Source organism: Labrus mixtus, chromosome 19 (genome assembly GCF_963584025.1).
Source record: "Labrus mixtus chromosome 19, fLabMix1.1, whole genome shotgun sequence".
NCBI lineage: Eukaryota > Metazoa > Chordata > Actinopteri > Labriformes > Labridae > Labrus > Labrus mixtus.
Genome location: NC_083630.1, coordinates 19,022,634 through 19,048,546, shown reverse-complemented (window position 1 = coordinate 19,048,546; position 25,913 = coordinate 19,022,634). Strand labels below are relative to the sequence as shown.

General features: G+C 42.6%; 1 protein-coding gene across 1 annotated transcript in view; it reads right to left on the bottom strand.

Annotated features, from left to right (window-relative positions):
* Window positions 1-3,281: 3,281 nt before the first annotated feature.
* Window positions 3,282-25,913, bottom strand: part of LOC132993974 (protein disulfide-isomerase TMX3-like) — a 33,943-nt gene continuing 11,311 nt past the window's right edge. The window contains exons 10-16 of the mRNA XM_061064009.1: window positions 22,436-22,534; window positions 19,510-19,567; window positions 19,256-19,309; window positions 15,357-15,413; window positions 11,725-11,854; window positions 10,310-10,378; window positions 3,282-6,614 (exon numbers count right to left, since the gene is read on the bottom strand). Of these exons, the coding sequence (XP_060919992.1) occupies window positions 6,336-6,614; window positions 10,310-10,378; window positions 11,725-11,854; window positions 15,357-15,413; window positions 19,256-19,309; window positions 19,510-19,567; window positions 22,436-22,534 (746 nt within the window). The 3' untranslated portion in view covers window positions 3,282-6,335. The remainder of the gene's footprint in view (window positions 6,615-10,309; window positions 10,379-11,724; window positions 11,855-15,356; window positions 15,414-19,255; window positions 19,310-19,509; window positions 19,568-22,435; window positions 22,535-25,913) is intronic.

Here is a 25,913-nt window from a genome sequence, read left to right as displayed (position 1 = left end):
AGGCCAGTGCTGGTGTGGCCCCCTGGTGGGCCGTGTGGGTACTGCAGGCCTCAAAAAGCCCTCCACCAATTAAAAAAAAAATCACAATAATGATGATTTACCATGAGTCAACCATTTAAGTGATTAGTAAGGCGTGTCATGACTATTCACGGACATGTTGTTTCGTAAACTTTTGGGTCTATCTTCCCATAATATCATGTTGTAATGTCCAATAATGTACCCTTACTGAAAATTAAAGCTGTAGTCAAAAAAGATAATAATTATAATGGGCCCCGGAGTAATTTTGTATTTCAAAGCGGGCCGCGGCAATCTTAAGTTTAGGAAAGGCTGCCTTAGGCATTAAAGGGCCTTGCCCATTTGGCAACCTCCAACAAGGTGCGGAAGGAAGTGCAAAAAAAAACTGCTGTTCATCGAGTGTCCGCTGGAGGCAGAAGCAACGGAAGTCACATGCACAGATTAAAAAAAATAGTTTTTACAGCAGAAATTAAAATGTTTACAGCCTGGTTCAAAATACAAAATATGTCTGATTAGCTCATGTCTCGATTGGCACACTTTACAGGGGTGAATTATTTTTCTCAAACTCATCCATTCACAATAAGGCGAGTAGCTGACCTAATGGCAGACGGGCGTGGTGCAAGTGTTCTTCAAGGACTTAAAACCCGCCTCAGCTCCAGCTGTCAGCCTGTCGTCAGGTTGACTGAAAGTTAGGGTGAGACAGGATTTCCAGCAGGGAGACCGCCATCGATGGGTGCAGTGACAGATGGGTGACGTCGCTCAGGCTTCGTCCATTAATATTTAGTCTAAGACCTTGACCGAGCCCCGAGGAACCGACCACTGTCTAAAAGTGAACGCTAGGCGGCAAACATTAGTGTTGAATTCAAATTTTAAAAAGGAGCTCATAAGACGTTCGTCTTTCCAATGCTCATACAAGGTAAAAGTTCTGCAATAAAACATTGTTTTTTTTAACGAGGTCTCAGAAGGACAAAGCTTTTTTGCACGATATCTTGTAAGATATATTATCTGTATATATATATATACATATATATATATCTGTATATTATCTGTAATCTAGTATAGCATGCTCACTGCACCTTAATCTGTATATTATGATCTGAAGAATATACTTATATTTATAGCATTTATTTATATTTATAGCACCCCATTAATCCAGCCATATATACCCAATAATTCACTTTTTTTTTAGTCTACATCTGTAAATTTTGTAATTACTTGTACATAGCACAGATTCTTGCACTTTCTGCTTATTGCACTTCTGGTGAGATGCCAAACCTCATTTCGTTACTCTGTACTTGTATATGTGTAATGACAATAAAGTTGAATCTCATCTCATCTCAAGAATGAAGAAATAGCTATTTAAACAAAAGTGAGATTAGTTTACTAAGCTTGTCTTACAATTACGCAGCTTGCATATAGCTAAAATCTAGCCGATTGTTCAAATATAGTTTTAATAATGGTACTAGTGTTCATTTTTATTGAGTAAATCTTTCCTCTTTTAGCTGTAGTGCTGCATATAAGAGAACTGAAAACATGGGGTGTACAGGAAGTGGATGGTAAACAGATGTGGCAACATGCAGGCTGGGTCCTATGGAGAACTGAGGTTTACATAATAGCATGTTAAAATAGATAAAAAATCATCTTAAAATCTGTGATAACAGCCCAACACAATCATTCAATCATTTTATGACTTCATTTTCTGTTTTCTGACTAATAATCCATCATAAAGAATCACAATGAACAATTTAGTAGATATTTTTGAAACACTGTCTTTTTGTCTCCAATGTGTTTATGATAGCTTCTTTTCATCTTCCAGATAGTATCCTCTGCAGGAGTGTGTGTGTGTGTGTGTGTGTGTGTGTGTGTGTGTGTGTGTGTGTGTGTTCGATGAGCTTTGATGGGCAACAGTTGCAGGCAGTCATTTTCACACGGCCCTGAAGAAAAGTTTTCCAAAATGTCAGGCCGTTCAGAAGAAAACAACAGTAACAAGCACCATCTATCGACTGACAAGCTGACAAGCGGCTATTAAACCGAGCTGAACCTTCGACGTGAAGTCGCAGCACCGAGAAAAAAAATAGTCAGACGGGGCTGCTGCAAGACATTATCTAACTGCTGACGATGGAGCGAAAAACACACACACAAAAAAAAGCTGTTTATTGAAGGGGCTGATCTCTCAAAAGGGCACGTTTACCTACATTGTTTGCCTAATTAGGCATTGAGGTGTTTTAAAAAAAAAAAAAAAAGAAGGCAGCAGCAAACAGATGGACTTCAGCAGCTGTAACCATCTATCAGACAAAATGTGTTAACAACGCAGCATTTCTAACGAAGAGCTGCAAAAACCTCCACAGAGAACGAGAGAAGGCTTATTCCCATAGCGGAGCAAAAGGAAATCATCCACTTCTCATCGAGTTGATTGACTCAAACTGAGCCTCGAGATACATCCCCAAAGCATTAACTCAAATCACTGCCCATCTCTTTACCTTGACCCAACAGACGACCCGGAGAACCTCCCATGTGATTCAGAAATGAGATGATTGCTATCTCGCTTTAATTTGCCAGTTCAACATAAGACAGGCGTCAGAACGAGCAGCGGTGTAATTGCCCTTGTCTGGTGTGCTAGATTGTTGGTCCTGAGAAAGAAAAAGAGACAGCAGGCCTCCTTCATTTGCCACACGATAAAACTCATTCTCGGAATATATAGCGGGGTAATTGAGCGATGAATTACTTTTGCGTCAGCACCACTCAATGACACTGATTCTGATGTAGTCATATATTATCTCCCTCTTTGTGGTAATTTATCCCTCGAACGACAGGAGATGGAAAATGAACATCCTTCTTTTTCAGACCATAAAACCAACCAATCACCGTTTCCAAAAGTTACCCCCCCCCCCCCACTTCAATCTCTCTAACTGAGCGAGGGTCAGTTTTCAGGAAGTACACAGCCACATTGTGCTTTTTCCATTATGTAGAGTCACGTCTCTGTCTAGTGAGCGCCGTTATTCCCAAAGGAGAAGCAAAATAAATGAGTTTCACATCAAGAAATGCAATCAGCCGCGGTTAAGCCGAGATATCCCAAAATGTGATTATGCGAGGCTATAATTGAGGAGACACCTCTACCTCGGATTACGATCGCCGAGAAAGAAAAACATTTGCGCGCGTGACAGTTGGAGACAGATGGAGAAATAGATGTCTAAGTGGAAGACAGGCAGAAAAAAAAAAAGATGTCAATGTAAGGGAAAACATAGAAAGCAGTCGACGAGAAAAAAAAAAGAGGACAATCTTTATTTCAATCTTTCAATCCTGTAATAAAGTGTGACAGTCTCAATTCAACCCCAATAAGGAAGTTTGGCAGAGAATGGTAGGCAACTACAAAGACCAGAAGGCAAGGCGAGGGCATGGTTTCCGTAAGTGCAGTTTCACAGTAACAACACAGAAAAACTCTGCGTATTCAAAACAACAAGTGTGCTTAGGTTGAGGCGCCTAAGTCGACCAAGGTACGAGATTAACTGAGCTGCAAAAGCACAAACGAAAAAGAGCGATGACACATTTATATCAAATCCTGGAGCCGTCTTATTCCTCAGCTGTCAAGACACAAAGTTACACAATGGGGAAACTAGCTCCAAACATTCATTACCCTTTTTGAAAATATCGTCTCAAGGCCCACTCTTAAAATCTTAACGGGGTCTGCTGTGTTGTCAACGAGTCTGTGAAACTTTACCAAAATGTGTGAAATAAATCAGGACGTGGATCTACAAGAGTGGAGCGTTAAGATGAATGTGTTGCACTTCTGTTCCCGAGGTCAAGCATGAACTTAATGCTCGTTCATTACAGCGTGTTAAAAGCCCCCCCCCCCCTTGAGAGAAAGCCTGTTACAGACGCCTTCATTGCTCATTTCAAACTTCTAATTACTTTGCAGCTCTGTGCGTCACGTCGGCCTTTGGCTGCATGAATGTTTCTGGTGAATAATGTAAAAACACAAATGATTTCCTGTCCTGCTTGGAATTGGAAGAGAAGACTGAAACACAAATATATCATCTGAATGGTTATAAAACTAGAGCCAGCAGCTGATTAGCTTAGCTTAGCTTAGCATAAACACCAAAGCTAGCTTGCCTCTTTCCTAAGCTTGTTAGCTACCTTATAGCTAACATTGTCTGATAAATTATTAGTGTAAGGCAACTAAAGAAGACTCACACAAAGTTATAATTTTAAGATGTAGCTTTAAAGATTGTATTAGTACCTTTTAAAGTGTCTGCTGGTGGATTTCATCATCATGTGACTGAACAAGGCTAAGCCATTGCCCTGAATTGTTTTGAAGCTAAGCTAAACAGCTGCTACCTGTAGCTTCATGTATGTGCGTCAGACATTGAAGTAGTTTAAATTGTCTTCTCCAAGCAGGAAAGTGAACATACTAATTACATCGTCAGTTTTTGACTTTCTTGTAATTTGAAAATATTTTTTACTGAATGCAAATGTTTTATATTTTTCTGCGAGTCAATTAGATATTGCAAAGAAGATATTAACTGGTGCACTGCGTCACACATTGTTTGCACAAGTTAGATGATAGCTTGTGCACACAACATAATAACTAGTGGGCAAAAAAGATAATTATCTCATCATTTGTGTGCATAAGATATTACTTTTTGAGACTTCAGGGGCTCCGTAGCTCTTCTCACTGGTTTTAAAATGGATTGTAGTTCCAGGCAACAAATGCGAGAAGGGTTGAAATGACCTAACGCCATGGAAACACCACTAAGTCGAAGCCTGAGACTTGGTGTTCATTAAGCAGGTTTTCTGTCATTTTTATTGCCTTCTTTAAGGACACATGTTCTCCTAACTCTCAAGATGATGTCACAAGCTCTCAGGTTGCTTTGAAGTGCCCCCGCTGAGTAAAAGGCACCATCAGACCCTAAATCCAACAAGGTGCACTCCACTGTGTGTTTCTCATAAAAATATTACACTGAGTGCAGCAGATTCCAGGAACACTTGCTCTTGTCATAAAGTGAAGTGGCCAACCTTTGCCCTGGAGGAAGCCATAACCCTCTACTTGATATCAGCCATTATTACATCCACTTCCTCACAAGGACACAAGAGCTGGATCGAGATGAATTTGCCTCGAGAAAGCTGAAAACACCCTCCACTCTCAGTTATTTTATACCAAGAAAAAAAAAAGAGGAGGGGGCTTAGTAGTAGGAAGATGGTCCTTATATTTTAAACCCTCGCTGTACTTCTCAGTACATTTGGATGTAAACTTCAACCTGCCTACCGAATTCAATAATAGCAACCAGTGACGGGGAACAGATTGTAATATGGAAGCAGACAGAGCCAGTCCATCCGAAGAATACGTCTTGTTAAAAGCTGCAGGAACTACTGGTGCATGTTATGGGTGTCTGCTGCACAGGTACAACCCGTCTACACTGGGAATTTTGAGCAGGCTGGGTTTGAAACAAGTACCAAAAAAAAAAAAAAAAAAAAAAAAAAAAAAAAAGTGCATTTGCCATATTTCAGCATCAGACAGACTGAAACCAATTACCATTCCAGCTGTTCTCCATCAGCTCTGTTTATGAATGGACAGTAACAGCTTACAGGTGGCTGGGATGAGACATAACATGAAATGCTCGGCACTTTGCATTCCTTAGAAGAAGAACTCATTTCAGGCAATAACATACAATAGAAAAAGCACGATTCACTTATGGCAGATTTTCCTTCTTGGGCACTTCCTTTGCTTTCTAAACGCCAATCACTTAAGCCTACACACACTTTGAGGTGGGGGGGGGGGGGGGGATGGGGAACAAAATGTCTCTGTATTTAAGTTGAATTCAGTTTGAAGGCAAGATATATCTACTATCTACAGCTTCTAATATTCTAGGCTAACATATTGAACAGTAAATGAAAGAAAATGTGGAATATGACCAAAACAAATAAAGATATAATAAGGGCATTGAGGTGGTTACAAAAACAACAAAACAAAGAAAGGGTAACATATCACATGGAGAAAACCACTAGTTTGTCCAATCATAATAAATAAGTTGTATTTTTGGTTCACAGCCATCCCTTCTCGTCTTTGAAACGTGATTCGATGGCTCTGCTAAGCAGCTGACCTTATAAACTGACACACAGAACTCAAAGGGGGGTGGGGGTGGGGGGGTGGGGGGGGGGGGGGGGGGGTGGGGGGGTGGGGGGTCTGTGCTAGAGGGGCGTTAAGGGGAAGTGATATGAAAGACAAAGAAGCAGAACTGTAATACATTGATATGTCTTCGAGTTTCATGTCACTGAATTTCGACGAGGCCTATCATCCTGTATCCGGCGGGGAGCCCCCTGTGTTAATCGGTTTTCTTCTCCTCGGGATCCTTCTCCCCGCCGTCGTCTTCGTCGTCGTCGGGGCCCTCCAGCTCAGCGGCGCGTTGCCTCTCCTCCTCCTCTTCCTCCTCCTCCTCTTCCTCCTCCTCCTCGTCAGTCAGGCCCTCCCTCTTGAGCGCGTCAATGTCATCTGGCCCGTCATCCGACTCGGCCGTGCAGATGCCATAGCACATCAGGCTAATTACACCCAGCGGTAGGCCGAAGAGGAAGCAGCCGAGCAGTGGAGAGCTGCGAAACACTGACTGATGTGTTGACAGAGGCGGTAAAAGATGAGAGGAAGACAAAAATGGGAGAGTGTTAGAGAAATAATGGAATAAAAGAGAACAGCAAGAACAAACAGAAGAGAGAAAAGATGACATTTAGGCTTCTGTTATTTACAATTTTTAAATCCAGTGGACTCTTTATGGATATTGCACCCTCATTTTTTTTTGTTTATTTAAATCATATTAACAACTTAGATTGGTAGGTAGCACTACTATGCAGAATCTCCATTTTCCTCCCTAAACAATGAGCCCTTAAGAACTTAACTGCCGTTGATGCGAAAGCGCTCAGTGCTTTAATATCACAGTAGCAAATTGACCGATTAGAGCTTTGCCAAAAATAAAGTCGGGATGTCCTCTTCGTACATGGCTAGTTAGCTACTAAGATAAATTGTTAAATATGATGCAGAAAAAAAAAATGGCCATACAAACGGTGAAATTAACTGGTTATTGGAAAAGCTGGCGCAGCTCCTCTGTCAACTAATCATGTCATTGGACAGGATGTTCAACATGATAACCCCGATTTCCCTTGGAGACAATGTCCGAATGAATGTATACAGAAAAAGAAAGTGCCGACTCATTCAGATTTAAAAGTTACCACTCGCTGGAGTTTGGGATCATATTCCAGGTGTGATTTGAGTCTTAGGGTTTGGGATTAAATATAAGTAAGGTGGCAGGTGCACTGCTCAGGCAAATATTAAATGCACAAACTGAGAAAGTGGGAAGACCAAGGATGAAGGGGGGCCAGGAGCTCATTTTTGCCCTCGACCTTAAATTGGTAGAATCCGGCCCTGGTAGTTATTTTGTTTGTGCCACAGAGATCACACAAACAAACGCTTTACTTCTTGCATTCTTTCAGCACCTTTAAAAACAATGAAGCACAGGTGCAGAATGTGTAGTTGGGCCGTTTAATAAAAGTGTTACATCTCTATTTACAGCCGGTGTTTGCAGTAATGAAAGCCTCACCGCTTTAAGTAGAGTGAATTAAATTACTATTGGAGGGCTGATCCAAAAATATTTTGTGTTAAAAGATTGCAGACTGCCTTTTATGTTTTTATTCATTCATATATTCATTCATTAGCATTAGACCATTAAGCTGGGCTGAGTGTGTTCAGAAGCCAGGTCACAAATCATTTGCAGAAACTCGGCAGGCTTTAATATTTTAGAATGAATTAAATTTCACTCATAATTTAAGAGAGCCTGTATTGTTTTATTCCAGTCTCATTTGCCCTGTTTGTTTTGGTTTGTGTTTACATTCACGGCCATATTGAAGAGTTGTAGCCTTTTATCTGTAATCCTCTGGGGTTTGTTGTACTATTACGCGGTAAGAGTTTGAAGTGAAACAAATGAAGAAATCTCACACTTCAAACACTCACTGTTACTAACCAGTCTGTGAGAAGATGTTTTCTGTACACACAAAGCCGGCTTCTTCTTTTGTTTGCTATATCATTTAATTTGCTATTCTGAAAACGTTCTAAGTCGTGGACATGAAAAGAAATCATGACAAGAACGTCGATTTCACATCCATGATCTGATCTTGAAGATAAAAATGAAGCTTATTTAAGGGTATACACACACACACACACACACTGTTAGAAACACAACCCCTCGTCTCCACAGAGCACAAAGACGGCCCCCGCTTACTGAAGGACAACTTTGCAAATTCCTCTTCAAATGAACCAAGAGAAAATGGCGTCACTTGGCCTTTTTTATAGCAGGATTCATCATTTGGCTCTAATATAATAGGATACAATGTACCTAGAAGGGGGTCCTCAGTCACAACTTCTGTCAGCCGCTGAGCCGAGAAGACGAGAAATATTCACATCCCCTCCGGTCACTGCCACTGGAAGAGGGATGGTAATTGCCACTGCTGTGATGCTACACGAGGTAGAAATGGGTATGCTATGCTAACAGAGCTGGCTATGAGTCATTGGGTCTAATGGCTGCTCCCTCATGCTCCTGTCAGACGTGCATTTAGATGGACTCTCTGGGGGCAAGGTGATAGCTGCTGCCTATCTCCTCTGTGTCATATCATGGCACCGTGAGCGAGAGTAGCCATGGTGATACTTGCAGCATGCTAAATTTAGGGAAGCAAGAAGGGGGGGGGGGGGGATTATTTCCTCTCTCTTACAGGTGAAAAACGAACCCTTTAGACAGGACGCAGATTCTTACTTTGGTGCTAATTGCTTGCAGTGAATCCAGTGAAATCCTGAAAATGATGCTCTAACACGGCTTTATGACAAAAAGCAAAAGATTTGACGATTTCTGACAGCCTGAGTCCATTTAAGACTTTTCTTGCTGGACAGCTGAAATGTTAAACCTTCAGGAAAAATACTTCTACAAGCTCCAGAAGTCCCTCTACCTTTTATCTCACCTTTTCCTTAAATAGAAATCTATAATTTCCCTCTAAGAGTTTTTCTGCATTTCTTTAAGGACACAGTTAAGGGCAGCTCTACTACCCGTGGTTTCAGCACCAACAACACAGCTGTATTTACATTCCTATCACACCCTCGGTAAAAATACACCCGTTCTCCCAAAAAGAAGCAGCAACTTCAGAGACAAAGTGGGAGGAGAAGCAGGTTCAGCCTCCTGACCCTCTCTGCTGCCTCATTACTCCACCTCCTCCTCCTCCCGCTCTGCTGCCTGCTTTCTCCCTGCCCGGTCTGTGTTTACTGCCTGCATTGCATTCTCCAGGTTTCGTCCTCTGAAAGTTGTTTTTTATTCCCACAGGGAGAGAGCAGGAAACTCGGGGCATTTGTATTACAGCTTTACTGAACTTGGCACAGGTTGCATATATACACGGTATTTACCCTCGACGGGCAAACAGAGTCAAGGTGAAGCAGGGTGAGAAGCAAGGTGTTCAGGAGTATAATAATAATAATAATGATGATGATTGGTTTAAATGTAGAGCTGTAGAGAAATCAGGGCTGGAACTGAAGAACACCAATTATTGTAGCAGGTCACTTTGGTAAATCAATCAAAGTAACTTTAAACCAACCTTATTAAAATCGTAATATGCATTATATAATCAAATGACTATGTTATGTGAACGAGCCAAAAAAAAATTATTATCATTCTAGTCTGCAGTTTTGCTAAAAGCGTTTCTCTCCCTGCAGCCCATTGCTTTGGTTTATCCGCCTTTATATGTCCTACTCTGGACTTCATGGGCCCTTTTCACCACCAAACAGCAGACAGGAAGTAGCTAACAAAAGGGAATTTAAGCTGCTAAAAACATGAAACTGACGTCAAGCTGGTGGAGACCAAAACAGAGCTTAAAAAAAAAAAAAGAGAGTGACTGTGACATCTGCACTTCTGAAAATATCGAGATGATTTTAGGAGGCCTGCCCCGGAGATTCTCCTGACCCTCTGTCAGACAGGAAGGGGGGGGGGGGGGGGGTTTCCTGAGGTGAGACATGACGTAAAAAAAAAAAAAACGACGCAGAAGTAGCTGACGAAGCAACAGAGTCTGCTATACGACGGCGTAATGAGAATATTTGCTTTTATCAATGCACTGACTTGAGATGAATTCTCTGGAGAATATCCTGGTGTTTTCTCACATCAGCCCACTCGGGCGATGAACAGATAAAATACTCGGGGGTCTGGCAGGGGAAACTACAGGTGAAGTCAGAGGGAAAAATGCGTGTATATGTAGCAGCCTGGTTTGAACTCTCACTTACCATAATGGTGGATCGAGCATCAAAGGCCACGCGTTTGATCCTCTGGATGATGCCATCTCCTCCGTATGCCTGCAGAGAGACACAACATTTAATGCCTACATATGAACTACTGCAGTTTGTAGTGTTTAATCTGATGCAATAACTTGGGGCATTTCCCAAAGTAACATAACAGCATCTTCTTGTTCATATGGTCAGACATTTAAAGCATTGTTTGATTAACTGCTTCCACCCTGGTTTGTTTACTGTCCAGCAGGTCCCGTCTGCCTGAGCTCATTTATTGGAAACACCACCTGGACTGTGGATGAGTGATCCGTCCCAACGCTAATTCGTCAGGACGGCCAATTAGTGAGCAATGACTGAGCAAGACTTCTGTCGACGCGCTGGAGGTGGGCAGGAGATGATTTCTGTGGAAACAGCTGTTGCACAGACTTAGGCTTACGCTGTGTGACGACTGCCTAAGTACGGAGGAAGGATTTTTCATTTTTTATAAAGTTGTTCTTGCTTCATTTCAAATGGGCAAATGATCGAGGATTAAGAAATTCGTTTTATGAACCATGGAAGACATGGAAGCGGAGATTTTCTCGGAATAACTCCACAAAAGAGACCCTGAGGCCGGTCAACTCTGTCTTTCTCTGACTGGTTTGTGTTTGGGCTTCTCAGGAGAAACGCAAGAAGTTTCCACATTCCTAAGAAAAGACGCAAAAGGCCTCCTTAAAGAAACTACTGATGCTTTTTGCACCATGTTCATCAGTTTAATTGCATTTGAATGCATATAACTGTCATTATTGGGTGTTTTTCTGCATGACACACAAACCAGCCCTGAGACACCTCATCGCCGACGTTTAACAGGCTGAAGCTGTCCAGGCTTTGGCTCGAACCGAACTGCAGAAACATGGAGGTTTCTGTTCCTGTTTATTTGGTGGGCGGCGGCGGTTTGTTTTGCTGAGCAAAAAATAGCTCGGACCTTTTGTTAGGGGGGGAAAAAAAGAAAAGAAACAAAGAGGAGGACCTCTGGCTGTTTGGCTTATGGTTTCATACATCTGGTGAGTTTCGTGTCGAGTGGGGAGAGCGGTGACATTTCTTTTTCCGGATTAGAACACAATACAGAGTCGTGTAGTAATTCCAGTGTGTGAGTAAGACGACAGAATTATTGCAGATAATCTATTCAGAAGAGACAGCGGTATGAAATCTAAACATGCAAAAGAAGATTGCAGAAATACCTCATCTGGGGGGAAAATATTTTCCAGGAGGGACTTAGAATGCAAGGCAACATGCCTGATTAATGAAGACTACTGGTGTGATTACAATGGTACAACACAAGAGAGGAAAGGGGGGGGGGGGGCTGCACTGAGCTGAATGCATAAACAGGAAGCAGGAGTGGGAGAGGAAGGAGGGAAGACGGGAAAGATTTGTACCTGTGCAGAACCGTTCAAAACGCTGTTGATGAATTGGACCAGCTGCTCCATGGTCTCGATTGGCTCGCTGGGAAGGAAGTACTGCTCGTTGGAAGTGTTGAGGATGATAACGGAGGGCACCGTCACCTCGCTGAGGAAAACAAGAATACACAGCTTTTAATCTTCTTCACCTCAGCACCTTGAGCTGCCATTATCAAAGTGCATCATTAGGTACGAACAAATTGTGGTTTCTTAAAGAACAAATTGCAACACGGAGATTACAACAGAGGGATAAACAAAGGCTTTGTACGAAGAGAAACCTAACTTTTCCCATGGGCGTTCTTTCAAAGGGAGGATTCTGCAGCCTGGCCTATTTCAGGGTGGCATTTCTTCTATCTTTTATGCAAACCGCGTGCAACTCAGGGGCTGTATGGGTCCATGCCGGTCACAGTTAAAGAGACCTCTGCAAATTACAGCTGACAAGGGAATTGCAGGGAGTCCAGCAGAAAGTAACTCTGCATCCATACTGAGACTAAACATACACAAAGAAGCCGAGAAGTCCAGTGGTGTTGCCTCATTTTTAGAAGAAAACACAGAAACAGAAACACACACACTGTTGGCTCTCAAGCCCTCTTACTTCCACACATCAGCAGAGGAATTACAGAGCTCAGCGAGATAACAAACAAGGTCATATAAACAAGCAATCCCTCTTTCACATGTCTCGCACAAAGCAGCAAACCCAGGCTTAGATAAGGTATCCAAGTGCTTAGAAACACACACACACACACACACACACATACGCTCGGGCACACCAACAGTCCATCACAGCGCTGCCACACACACATCCCTGCGGTGTTACTCAACCCGGCAACAAATTTCACATCACAGACGCACGCACACACGCTCGTATCCATCACTGTCCCAATCCACCACCCAGCTGCGATCAGGAGCGCAAACACACACACGCCTGGGCAGCAGACTCATCAACGCCCCACAACTCTGTCCAGCTGAGAAATGCAATCACACACACACACACACACACACAACACAAGTGTGTATTCCATCTGATATCCGGCCTACTGCAACAGATGGCACCCATTTAAAATAAATATGGATTAGCCTTTGCACCTCTGTGAGTGGAGACTACCGGGGTTTGCCGCCCATAATGAAGGGTCATATACTGTGCTATAGCATTAAAACAGCTTGAAAGCACACATTAAAGTCATATCCTGTGAGCTGCAGTATAATTAGGGCTAATCATTATTTTCACTTTTGAAGTTTATTATTAAAGGAAACTTCAGAGTTTTGAGTAAATACACTTAACTTGCTCTCCTGCCTAACCTTTCAGTGCTACTCTTTACCTGTGTGTTTAGTAAAGTTAGCATAGATTAGCATGGTCATAACATGTACGCTGCAAACAGGAGGAATCACTCTGTCAGGCTTTTTGTGGAGAGTTAAGGGGGGAGCAAAGATACCGCTCTAATATGTGTGCTTTGATTATGTAGCTAGCCTATGTTAGCATCAAGGCTAGGAGCAGGGGGAAGCAGCTACAGGCACAGCTCTTTCAAAGATGACCAGCACCTCCGAACTTCACTCACGATCTTCTTGTTTCCACTTTTTCTTGCAAAATAAGAAAAGAAATTGAGAATTTGTTGTTTCTGGGACTTTTACGCGGTGACTCAATCTCTTAGCAAACATGCCTTTTGTGCCATTATTGGAGATACAGGACAGTGGATAGAGACGGAAACTGGGGATAGGGTTAGAGAGAGGGTGGGGAACAACGCTCGGGAGAGGAGCCAAACCTGGGCCGCCCGCTCCGAGGACACTCGCCTCTGTACATGGTGCACAACAAGCCCCCTCAGCCACCAGCGTCCCTTAATGCAGTGTGTGGCTTACAACCTTCTTATCTAGCTCCTAGTAAAAACTAATACTTGGATTCTCTAAAATCTTTGTAAATATTTAAAAATAAATCGCATTCATTCCGTAAGATCCATAGCGTACTCATTTTTTTTTTTTTTTACTTATTTAATGAGTCTCATTATCAGCAGTTCATTAGTTCTTTTTTCCTCAAGTTTTCTTTTCCCTTTTTTGTTACCAGAGGCATTTTTTCTGAGCTTTAATTATTGAAGGAGGACTTCATTAAAAACTGTAAACTTGTTAGCCGAGACTTGCTATTGTCACTCGTTAGCCGCTCGAATGGTGAGCGTTTCCAAAAACACATTTATTAGAGGTTCCACAAAGGCGCCATTTAGTATGCAAATGAAATGACGGCTGCTTTGTGTGGACGTAATGATCCCTCTACTCATTCACCTCCTATGGTAACAACTTTCCTCTTCCCACAGGGGCTTTACAGTCACCTCACATCACTTCAGGATTTTCACAGCCCACAATGCATTCTATATAAGGGGTTAGCAATAATCCCACGTTTAAACAGAGGCAGAGACAGCCTCGGGCTCAGAGTGGTGCTCATGCTTGTATGTGTGTGAGCGACGGTGCGTTTTCCTAAGCGCGTCTATGTGCCTCTGGTGAAAGCCGGGGCAGCCTTACGCCAGACAGACCGCTGCCAGAACACAGTAATCGCTGCGATGACAGAAAGAGGGATAAAAAGCCATCAGATTTATTTCCACGGCTCTCCTAAGGGAGAGAATTAGTGGACATTGACAGGCCAGGATTTCATTCCTCAAAGGAGGGCAATTAATCCAGTGCTGCAGCGGCCAGAATCAGCCCTGTGAAACCTGAGGAAATACATGTAATATATACTCGTAAAAAAAAAAAAAAAATAGGAAAGCTCATCACCTCTTTCATCCAAAAATAAAACACTGTCTGTCCGATCTGAAGAACCGTCTAAGAATCTGCTCGCTCAGTGTTGTCATGCATCCCAAAATGACTTCTACTGTACGCGCTGACACACTTTTAATTACAGAGCACTTTGGAGACCGTGTCGGTTATAATCGCCATCATACAAACAATAACATGCTCAAATTAAAAGAACATCCTGTAGCGGTCTATTACGCTCGCGGATTCTTACACACTACACCCACATTACACAAAGACACATAATTAGATACAGTAGGTTTGGTAGACACAAAACAGACACGCCAACTGCTTCAGCCCTGCTGGTCTGTAACACTAGCGGGGGGGGCTCTGTCTAATTAAAAGTGTGGGATGTCAGTTGCAGGGCCCTTTCAGGGTAACACACGCATACAGTCGGCCTCGGCGTGGGCGCAGAGTTTTTGCAGCGGGGCTCTCTCGGCGTCATTAGTGCAGATCTTTGTCAAGCTATTAAATCACATGGCCGCTATAGATTTAATCCATGCATTGCCTTATACCTCCTATATCGCTCTTACAATCCCGCCTCTCACATGAGAAGATTTCCAGCAGCCTTTTCCACCTTTGTGTGCTTCCTTTGTAAGCGTCAGTGCATGACGGCGGGGCAGGGGGGGCGTTTAAATTGCCGGCAGCACTAAAAGAAAGAAATGACAGTCCGTCTGTGTAATTGACTTCTCCACAAGAGAGCGTCTTTTACAGTAGAAGCTGGCGTCATGAGTCACTCTCAACCTGGTTAAGTATCTGACAGAAGGTACTGAGTGCTAGGGAAAGACGAGGGGTGACATCAGAAGAGAGGAAGAGGCAAGTTAGATGTGAAAACTCACCCCATAATGAGGCTGTTAATGTAGTCGTTCCCGTCCATGTGGCCAAACTGGAAGTCTCTGGGGGGGAAGCAAGACAAATCAGAGGCGTGAGAAAAGGAAACAGAGCATCAAAAACAACATGTAAAACACTAAAAATAGAGAGGGTTTTTTTTTTTTCTGTCTCAGTGGGCTTCATATCACTACAATAAACTGGGACACTGACTTTCCTGCACAATACAGAAAAAAAAAAAAAAAAATCACATTTAATGGAATCCCGTGTTCTCACTATGGAAAACTGGGATGATTTTCTTCCAAGCAGAGATAAAAAAAAAATGTATATATCCCCAAAGCGCCTTCCTGGGCCGTCTCGTGTTTCCTCCCAGTCTCCTCCAACCACAGAAGCGACTCAGGTGATTTATCTAAACGATAAGGCAGGAGGAGGAATTCAATTTGTATCTCATTGTGCAGCACTATGTCGGAGCAGAGTGTATTGTGGGTAGACTGGGGGGAGAAGGGACGGGGGGACGGGGGGACGGGGGGACGGGGAGAAGTCCAGAGACTGACTTCCACTGAATGACTGATTATGTAGGCCTCTACATATATATTATATTCATATTGAATCATAGCTACATCTTGCACATTTCTCCCCTGGGTGCTGCCTGAGCTTATATCAATGCCATGATTATGAAGTGGCTGAACTCTATAATAAATCCAGTGGATGCGATATAAAATCATTTTGTGTCAGGGATAATCTTGCTGACAATAGCAGGCGAGACCGGGGAACAGAACTCATTAAAAAGTCCGTTTGAAACATCAGTACGCGTCCATGACTGACAGGCGGTGAATCCATATTGATGCGGGGATATTGATGCTTTACACAACTTTATTTTTTTTTTAAACTTTGTCTTCTCAAAAAAGATATTTACAGCACAGGGTCTGTTTCCAGTCGAGAACCGTCTTCACACTCCCACTGACTCTTCTTTTTTTTTTTTTTTGGCCTGAGTGATGAACAGACCGGCCAACAAGGGGCGAGTAGCCAACTGAGAAAGTTGCATGTGTTCAAGAATGCATGGAGCAATGTGAGGGCAAGAACGAGCAACACACTTTGAGGAAAACACTCGCGGATGTCTGCAAAAAGTTCAAGTTTGGACTATTTACTCAAACACTCCCTGTGGTAATGTTAAAATGTTTAAGTTATAGGGCTTTCACACTTGCAGAAAACTCCTGATATTTCCCGGTGGAGCTGTATGTGTGAACGCAAACAGCCGAATATTCTCATTATAGCGTCCTGGAGCGGACTCTGTTGCTCCGTCTGCTACTTCTGCATCTATTTTTTTATGTCACATCTTACCTCAGGAGACCCCCCGCCCCCTCTCCTGTCTGACAGGGATAGTCTGCCGCTGTGAGGAGCATATGTGAACAACAAGGTCAGGAGAATCTCCTTCTGATTATCTAGATATTTTCAGGAGTAAATATATATACATGTATATATACATATACATGTATACATATATATATATATATATGTGTGAAAACAGCTTCAGTCAGGAAACATTAACAGACCTCTCCTTTGGTTATCTTCGAGGGTGGCATTGAGGCCCGATTCAAACTAAATGTATATTCTAGGGAAGCTTATCACTGAGTGTTTACATGGACTTGAGTATGCCGGTTATGAGCCCTATCCCGGTTTTGATCATATTGGGGATGTGGTGTTCACATGCACACACAGAGAGAGACGTGTTTATCTGGATCACAAACGATGGCTCAGAAGAGATTCAGTTCGTGACAAAACCCTTTGTGTCAGATCTACTTGTCTGGTCTTGTCGAGACAATAATGACTGTTGCAGAATTTCAGCCCACCAGCTGATGAAATCAGACTTTCCCACAAGTGCAATTTACGCACACATGTAGGCACGAGGTTGAGGGGAGCTTCACCCACACACAGCCTCTCAGATCCGACTGCTGAATTCACTGCTCTGTTCAAATGTAACCAACACTGTTTGAGCTGCACACCACCACAGTGAGCACCATGAGATGCTGTAGTCTTCCCCTGTGATCTTCTAGACATTGCGCTGCCTTCAAGAACCTCTGGAGGGGGGGAGGGGGGGGAGGGGGGGGGGGGACACTGACACCTGCGACTTGTAATTGCAAGTACATCGAGCTGCGTCAGAGCCCTGCAGGTAGCTCTGATCTCAGCGGGGATCTCGCACTCAAAAATGTTCAAAACACAGAAGAAGTGTGGCGGATAGCAGACGAACTGATGATAGAGATCTGTGTAATTCAATCAGCCCTAATGGGAACGCCTGGTGAGGGAGAAACACTTTGATCATGGCGGTTTGAGATACACCCCTTCATTCAAAAGCTAAAGAAATCTCTCTTCTGAGAAACACGGACAATGATGCGGCAGAGTGAGAAAGCTTAAGCATAACATGATGATGGAAATGTGAGACTTCCTTTGGATTAATCCTTTTGAGGAAATCCTGGGTTTTTTGTTCGCCTGCCGACGCGCTGGCAGTGTTCAGAGATGAGGGTCGGACACAGAGGAGCGACCTTACAGCTGATTTGAATGCAGGACAGTTCATCTGAGCACTTTTGTTTGTTTTGAGCGCGGGTCCCCAAGCTGATGACTGAGGGCGCACTCACACTACCCTGCTTACGCACGATTGTCCCATAACAAACGTGTTATGTTGATAATGAACTGTGATGAACCCTCACAGAAGAGAAATTGAAACCTTCACAGCCGGTTATGATCAGCTGATGTGATTACAAAAAAAATGTGTTTGATCATGAAGCCCGATGTTCCTCTTTTGTTGGATTATCAGTGAAATAGACGAACTGCACTGCACAATCCAGTCTCCCTTTACTGTCAAAAAAACAAGTTATTATCATTATATTATTTTCCCCCGTCTACACATGAACACCTTAACCGGAGTTTCTACAATCTCCACCCTGGAGGGAGTTTAACCGAAGGTGCGTTTTCAGTGACCTAAAACGCAGTTAGCGTATGAAAGGCCAAAACGCCAATAAAAAGCTAAATTTTCAAAAATACCCACCTACATGTGGACGAGGCCTAAGACACCTAAAAATTCTAAATCAACTATTTGGGCTGTGTTCCAATACTGCCGGTAGCTTTCTTTGCCGTTGAATGTGGCAGATTTCAAGTATTTCAGTAAATACGAGTATTTAGAAATTGTAACTAGTTATGATTAAACACAGATTTTACTCTAATCAAACAGGATTATTATTTTAATAGATTGATAGCTTGTTTTTACATTGTTTATTCGATTTAGACTAAGGTTCAGGACACAAGCAGGAGGACGCTGCTGTTTACTTTTCTCCTATGTTTTTATTCTCTATTTAATGTTATTCACAAAATTCAACCACCTTGTTTGTGCTAACCTACAATTAGTAATAAACACCAAATCTGATCGTTTTGTTTCCTTCACATTCTGTTTTTAAGCATCTTTCTCGCCGACCTTTCCTGTCCCTTATGAGGAAAAAGTAAAACTACAACAGGCAGGATATTCTACATCTCCTGCATATTCCTCCCTTGTATTCAGCGCCTTGTTTAATTGGTTCCTCTCCAGTCAAAGAACAGGTCCAAACAACGCAGCGTGGAACATGAAAATCCCATCCCTAGTTGTTATTTCACAACTGGAGCGGGAGAGAAACACAAAATTATGCATAAATACAAACCGGAGCAGAGTTTGTTGACTGACAGCTGAAAAAAAAAAAAGAAAACACCTATATTTGGAGGGTTGACATTTTACATAATTACCTTTTCTACTGAACCTCAACGAAAACAGACAAAGGCATAAACTTGCTCGTGAGAGAAGACAGGCGACGGTTCCCCAGTGAGCGCACCATCCCAGAATAAATGTATAAATTGGATGTTCATCTTTCACAGACTCGTGCCTTACCTGTTAAAATGTTCTCTGTATTCCTTGGCCACCCTCTGAATCAGGGTCTTTAATCTAAAAGCAAATGAGAAGAGAGTGAAATACCACACGAGTGGAAGAAGAAGAATAACCTTATTTTTAGCCACTGTCTGCAATTTGTGGGAAGGCTCGAACAATAACAGCAAGACTTATCTTCATTTGAAAGCAGCTATTGTGGTAGCAGTGGGAGTCGTTTATTCAGAGCCATGCTTTTTAATTTTGAGTGCTCTTTGTACCTGCCACTCTCCTCTGTGGGGTCCTTCTCATCGATGACTCCAATCGCCACCAATTTGCCTGTGGTGTTAGACAGGGATTACAAATCACAATCATGCACACACACAAATTAAAAAAAATAAGAAGAGGATGAGAAGACAACGGCAGGCGGATAAGAGGCTCTGGAGGAGACGGATCACCTCTCAACAGGGAGGGAAAAAGAAAGAAAGAGTGCTTTATTCATTCATCACTCAAACATGGAGCTAGCTAAAGGCTTTCTGCTCCGTTTGATCAGGAAACAAGTGGTCACTTTCAGGTTGAAGAGCTATTTCTGAGCCATTCGAACAAAAAAAAAAAACCATGACAAATAGGTCTACTTAAAAGGGGAAAAAAAAAAAAGAACTGTTACACAACTTAAAAAAGGTCTGTGTTGCAGATGTGTATGGTTTAAGGCTAGAAAGCTCATTTTTGAGGGGAGTAGAGAACCAGCCTGCCCCCTGGTGGTCACTCATGGTGGTTGAGTGGATAGTTTGAGGGTATGTAAAAAAAAAAAAAGGGGGGCTCAGTTTGGCATCATGAAAAAAAATATTTTATATGAATTATTCAGCATTTTCAAGTAGGATTTGCACATATTTCACCTTCCACCTTGATTTAAAAAGGTACAATATGTTGAATTTCATTAGAATGTTTCTATTAAAATATCTAAATTAATTAAAGATTGAGTTTTACAGAATTTAGTTTTTACTTTACCTCAAATATTTCCAACAGTTATGAAAGCGATAGAAATCCATAATTTGATAATTCTAACGGGACGTGTCCTGTTGTGGCGGCCGCCATAATGAGCCACCATGACAGACATGAAACTTTTATCGTTGCCATGGAAACACTGGATGTTACGTGAAAGAAGGCTGCATAAAAGGAAGTGGAAACGGCTGCTGAGAGCTGCTGAGAGCTGCCATGCTGCCATGCTGCCGTGATATAAAAGTCATGTAAATTATACTAATTACTGACATGGTTAAAACGTTTGCAGTGGAGACGCTTCTTCAAAGTCTTTTTTTTTTTGTTGTTGTTGCTATTGTGGTTTTCCTGATCAACAAGCACATTTCTAGCCTTGAGGAAAAGGAATTTCAAATAGTTTTTTTGCACCACTAAAGAAAAATACCAATGTTAGAGTGTGAATCTGTGGAAAAGATTTTGGTTTAGTTTTTCATCTTGGTTTTGTTGCCATCAGCTCCGTTTTTCTGTCCCTTAAGTTTCGCCTGCCTAAACACATCTAATTAACAGTTTGAGAGTATTCATCAATATTCTGATCTCTCTTGTCTCGTAGATTCCACTGGATCATGGGGGCTGGTTCATTGCAGCAGCCCACTCCCTTTCCCCACCCCTCGACTCCCAATTATAATCTCTAATCATTAATATCAAGTGAATCTTAGAGCTGCACTTCAACCTCTAGAATTAACATAATTAGCTGTTACTGCTAATGCTACACATACTTTGATCATTATTACTGACATGAAATAATTTTACACTGACCATTATTAGACACAAATAAAAGGTTGAGAGTATACTGATTCAGTACGTTGAAGCAAGGTCGCCCATAAGGGGGGAAAAAGCGTTCTGCGGCCCAGTACCATTTGTCTCTGTGTTAAAGTATATGTCAGACCATCAGGATTTCACACTTTGTCTTTTAGAGCTTTTAAAAGTCTTCAGCTCTCCACAACGAGCTGGAGCGAATGAAACTTGATGCCTCGTTGAAAAGCCCTTTAGAGAGAAGGCTGTTGATTCTATTTTCGCAAATTCACTTCGATTTCGACTCTCTCTAAACTAACTTATTTTAACAGACAGGAGCCTCGGACTCCGCCGCCTTCGATCAGTCACACACTGTTTATCCAATTAGAACGCTTTAGAGACTTTTCAGTGTTCAGACCTGCCAATACCGAGCAGCACGTTTTGTAGAGATGTGTTAAATAAGAGAAATCCAACCATTGTGCATCACTGATGGGAGTACGGTGCACATTGAGAAATAGAATACTGTATCTCTATCTCATATTAGTGGGCACAGCTTTCCCTGCAGAGAGCAGTTTGTGTCACTCTGAAGATTAAATGTCCGGTGGCTGAGATTACATCTACATTTACAAATTCTTTGGTCTGACGTAAAACTTCATCAATCAATTGATAAGTTCCCAAATATAAAACGATAGCAAAACATTAAGGTGATCAATCAATTGGTTTCGGGATGATTTTAGAGACAAAAGCAAACTTTGCAGATAGAGAAACAAATAAAAACAATTTTAAAATGTGAAATAATCGTTACTTTCTGCTTTTTTTTCTGTTGAAGTGTATTTGACAAGAGACTAACCCAAACATATATGTTTTCTTTCAAATTAAAAGATGTCACCTTTAGAATTAGTGAACTTTTAAAGCCCCCATGAGGAGGTTTTGGTTAGCGTTATTTAGGTATTGGCTGATTTTTGAAGGAGTGTTTTCTGACAGAGAAAATCTCATACATCTTTATTTCAAATGTCTCACATAAAATCTTTGATTCTTTGCTCTTTCTGCAGGATGTGGAGAAGGTGTGGTGATGGGTGATGTGGTTTCACTTCCTGTCTGACACCAAACCCTGTGGTAGAGGTGGCAGTCATATAAAATAACTATGTAGAAGGAACCAATCTCAGCCCTGACTGTCTTCCGTTTACGTTTGTAGGTCATGAAGAGGCATCAGAGTTCATCTCAGTCTCTTTCATCACCGGCTAAAAACTCCTCACAGGAGCTTTAATATTTACTGAAAAGTAGTCTTTGCCTTTGTGCTTCGAGAATCAACATTCACAATAAAGTGCATGTTTGAGAATAATCTGCACGAAAACTAAAAAGAAAAGAAGTGCTTAAAAATGTAAAAGAAAGAATCTATTTGAAACATATAATGGATGAGATATTTGATGCACACGCCACCTGTTTCTCCGAGCTCGTAGAGTGTAAATCCATCAATCTGCAGGTATCCTTGGAAGCGCTCCTTGTTCACCCACGATGACAAACTGGCATCTTCGTACTCTGCGACACAAAGAGACAGAATCTGTCAGAGGCAGACGCACACAAAACAACTTATTGACATTCAGCTCACAGCCTGTCTATATTAAAAGCAAAGCAGAGGAGTGTATTGACGCCAGGATTGTGAGAAGACCAGCGTGTTTACCACCTGTTTGCTGTCCCGGGAATAAAGAGTGGCACAAGCTGAGCGCTCAGAGACAGAGGTCGGCTAAACAATGATCGGAAATTGTTTTGATGGAGGGATGCAGCTCGGTTAGGAGGTCAGGGAGGTTATTCTGAGTCTGAAACAGCTCAATGTGATCGATTCAGAGGTATAAAAATCTAAAAAAGTATCCTTTTTTTGTTGTGTAAAGATAAATAAATCCAAAGTTTCCATGCTGGATCCTCCTTATTAAGCGTGCTGTAAAACATCAAGTGTTTTGTGTTTGTGGAGAAAATGAAAAGCTGTCATTTTCATTCACACTCTGCACAGATTTTCTGTTAAGCTGCCTCACTTGACCTCATTTTTACAACTAGCATGACCTTCTGTCTTCACTAAACACACACACACACACACACGCACGCACCCACGCACACACGCACCCACACACACACACGCGGTTTGAAGAGAACTCTCCAGCACGTATGCACATTCATTTTCCAGGACGCATTGTTGGCAGATATTCCCATGTTTGGAGCAGATGTATTATTCAACAGATGCATAAGTGCAAAAAAAAAAAAAAAAAAAACAACCAAAATGATAAAGTGCAACAAATAAATAAAAAATGTGCCAAAGTCAAATGACGGATTGCTTCCTGTATGCGAGCCACATGTTGTTGCTACCCGAACATCTGGAGGCAACATGCAAACAGGGGAGCCGGCGCCTGTCCCACCAGGGTATAAATAGCGGCGGCTGCTTGAACCGGAGCTGAGAGAGGCCACAGGACGCTCATAATTGATGTCAAACGTAGCAGAGACCTCATTATGACATGTTAATAAGTTATCATGACCTTTCTGCAAGCATTGCAATAATTACAAGAACACTGATGACTTGGACATGGTTTTATAAAGCTGCAGGGAGCTCGGAGTGTAATACCGAACATGACAAGCTACAACCTGAACACGTTTTTAAAAACGCCAAGGTCGTAGCTTATACTGGTATTAGAGACAATGACCTTAATGCAATGCACTGTGCTGCCGATCAAAGGCGGAGCAGCAGTGTCGTTAACGCTGCGGAGTCAGTAAATCTGCGAGACATTCCTGAGAATTCATTCCACAGATGTTTTGGCTTTATAGACAGCACGCAGCTGCACCAGAGAGAGAGACGAGGGCCCCCTAACTGGGATCGTGCACGGCGCCTGATGAGCCTCTCGTCTACGCGGACAGAACCCCGCTTCACCTTGAAACAAATTAGAGCTGCGAGCTTCCTCGGCGCCAACGCTGCAATCTTCATACTGCCCTACAGGAGCCTGTCAGCCCAGAGTTCACGCAGCGGGAGGCGAGGGAGAGAGAAAGATGAGGGGCAGGAGGGGAGATAGAATCAGACGCAGGGTGGAGCGAGGATGATCCCGTGTCAGAGCTTTTGAGCAGAGGGGAGGAGGCAGCGCCGACACATTTCAAGGATGGAGGTTAATCCTGCAAAAAAAGACCTCCAAGACAACGCAAATACACTGGAAACAAAGAAAAACGGAGAGAAGAGAAGGGAAGGGAGTGGGAGAGGAGGGACGTGATATCATCAAAGATTATTCAAACAGGCTGAGACACAGAGCACTGATGTATTTAACAGTGAAGGAAGGCTCAGTGAAATGACAGGGCAAGTCAAGCTTTTAGAGGATTGACTATGAGAAAATGGTTTGGCTCGCTGCCCAAAAGCACAACAAAAAGTGACAGCACGGGGTGGGAACCATGTCAGGATTTGTGCCAAGAAAGCCAGCTAACAATATTGTATTATACAAATGTGTAGAGTAAACAAACAAATGGATCTGATTCAGCTAAGTCCTGAAGAAGACATTGTTGTACAGTAGGTCCACCTGTCAGTCCAACCACTTAGGCCATAAACAAATACATTAAACCTGCTGATGGACAATGAGTAAGAGGATCAACTCATTCTCTACAGGTTACCAGGCGTCAAATTTCTGGCCAATTCCTCCCAACAGTTTCCCCGACGTGGGGCTGGAGGGAAAACTCGGAGGGTAACGCAAGAAAGAAAGGACTCATCCATCGAGGACCGAGAATAACGGAGGCGGAATCTTTTTGTGTTTTAGCTGTATTCATTCAAACAGAGCACAGAGGGAAAACAGCAAGCATCAAAGTCGGTCAAATTTGCTCACCGGATTTCTAACTGAACACAAAACTAAAATTTGTTGGAAGCAGAAAAAAAAATTTCAGACCCCCCTGCATGGTGCAGTAACAGCACGGGGCAGCTCATTCAGCCACAGGCTTCATCATCATCATCACCTGTGTGTGTGTGTGTGTGTGTGTGTGTGTGTGTGTGTGTGTGTGTGTGTGTGTGTGTGTGTGTGTGTGTGTGTGTAGGAGAAATACAGCAGGGCCTTCCTTCCTGCTGCAGTCACAGTCACACCCCTTAACCAAGCCTTCCCCCCCCCGGTAGATCCCAAAACACACACCAGACACAATTCACTCCAAACACTCGTGCTATATTATCATATTAAAATATCATCTGATACTTAGGTGCAGTGATATACTGAACTTACTTGGTGCAATAAAATGTCGAACTTCATGTGCCCTGTGTGCATGATAGTCCTTTTTTTTCTGTGTAGCTGTGAATGTTCAGACAACATTTGTAACAACTGCAGCTCTGTTCCGGCTCCTCGATTATTTAAATTGTGCACTGTGCGCTCTTTTTTTCCCCTGTCTGTGCTTTCTCTTTGCTGCTGTAACGCCGTCAATGTTTCTGTTGTGGGGTAAATAAAGATGTATCAGTGATGGTAAGCTGCTCCCACTTCCACGCTGACAGTACTGTACGGTGTCAGTTAGCTAACGCCGTCTGACACTTAAGTGAGGAGGTGTGACTTCTGCTGCAGAGTGACTACCTCAGAGTACTGTGACATGCTCATTACAGTGGTAGAAAAACAGAAAAGAGTTGTAGCTTAAGATTGGCTAATATATACCCACAGTAGACTACTGGCCATACCAGGCCGAGTGGAAACAAATCCAGTCTTCACTAAATTGAACATGTTGTGTGTTTTTGATTAGTTTACATCCTGGTTCAAATCCCCGTCTGACAGGAGCCTCTCCGTGTCGAGTTTGTATGTGCTCTCTCTGTGCATGCGTGGGTTCTCTCCGGGTACTCCGGCTTCCTCCCACAGTCCAAAGCGATGCTCGTTAGGTTAATTGGTGACTCTAAACAACCCGTAGGTGTGAATGCGAGTGTGCCCGGTTG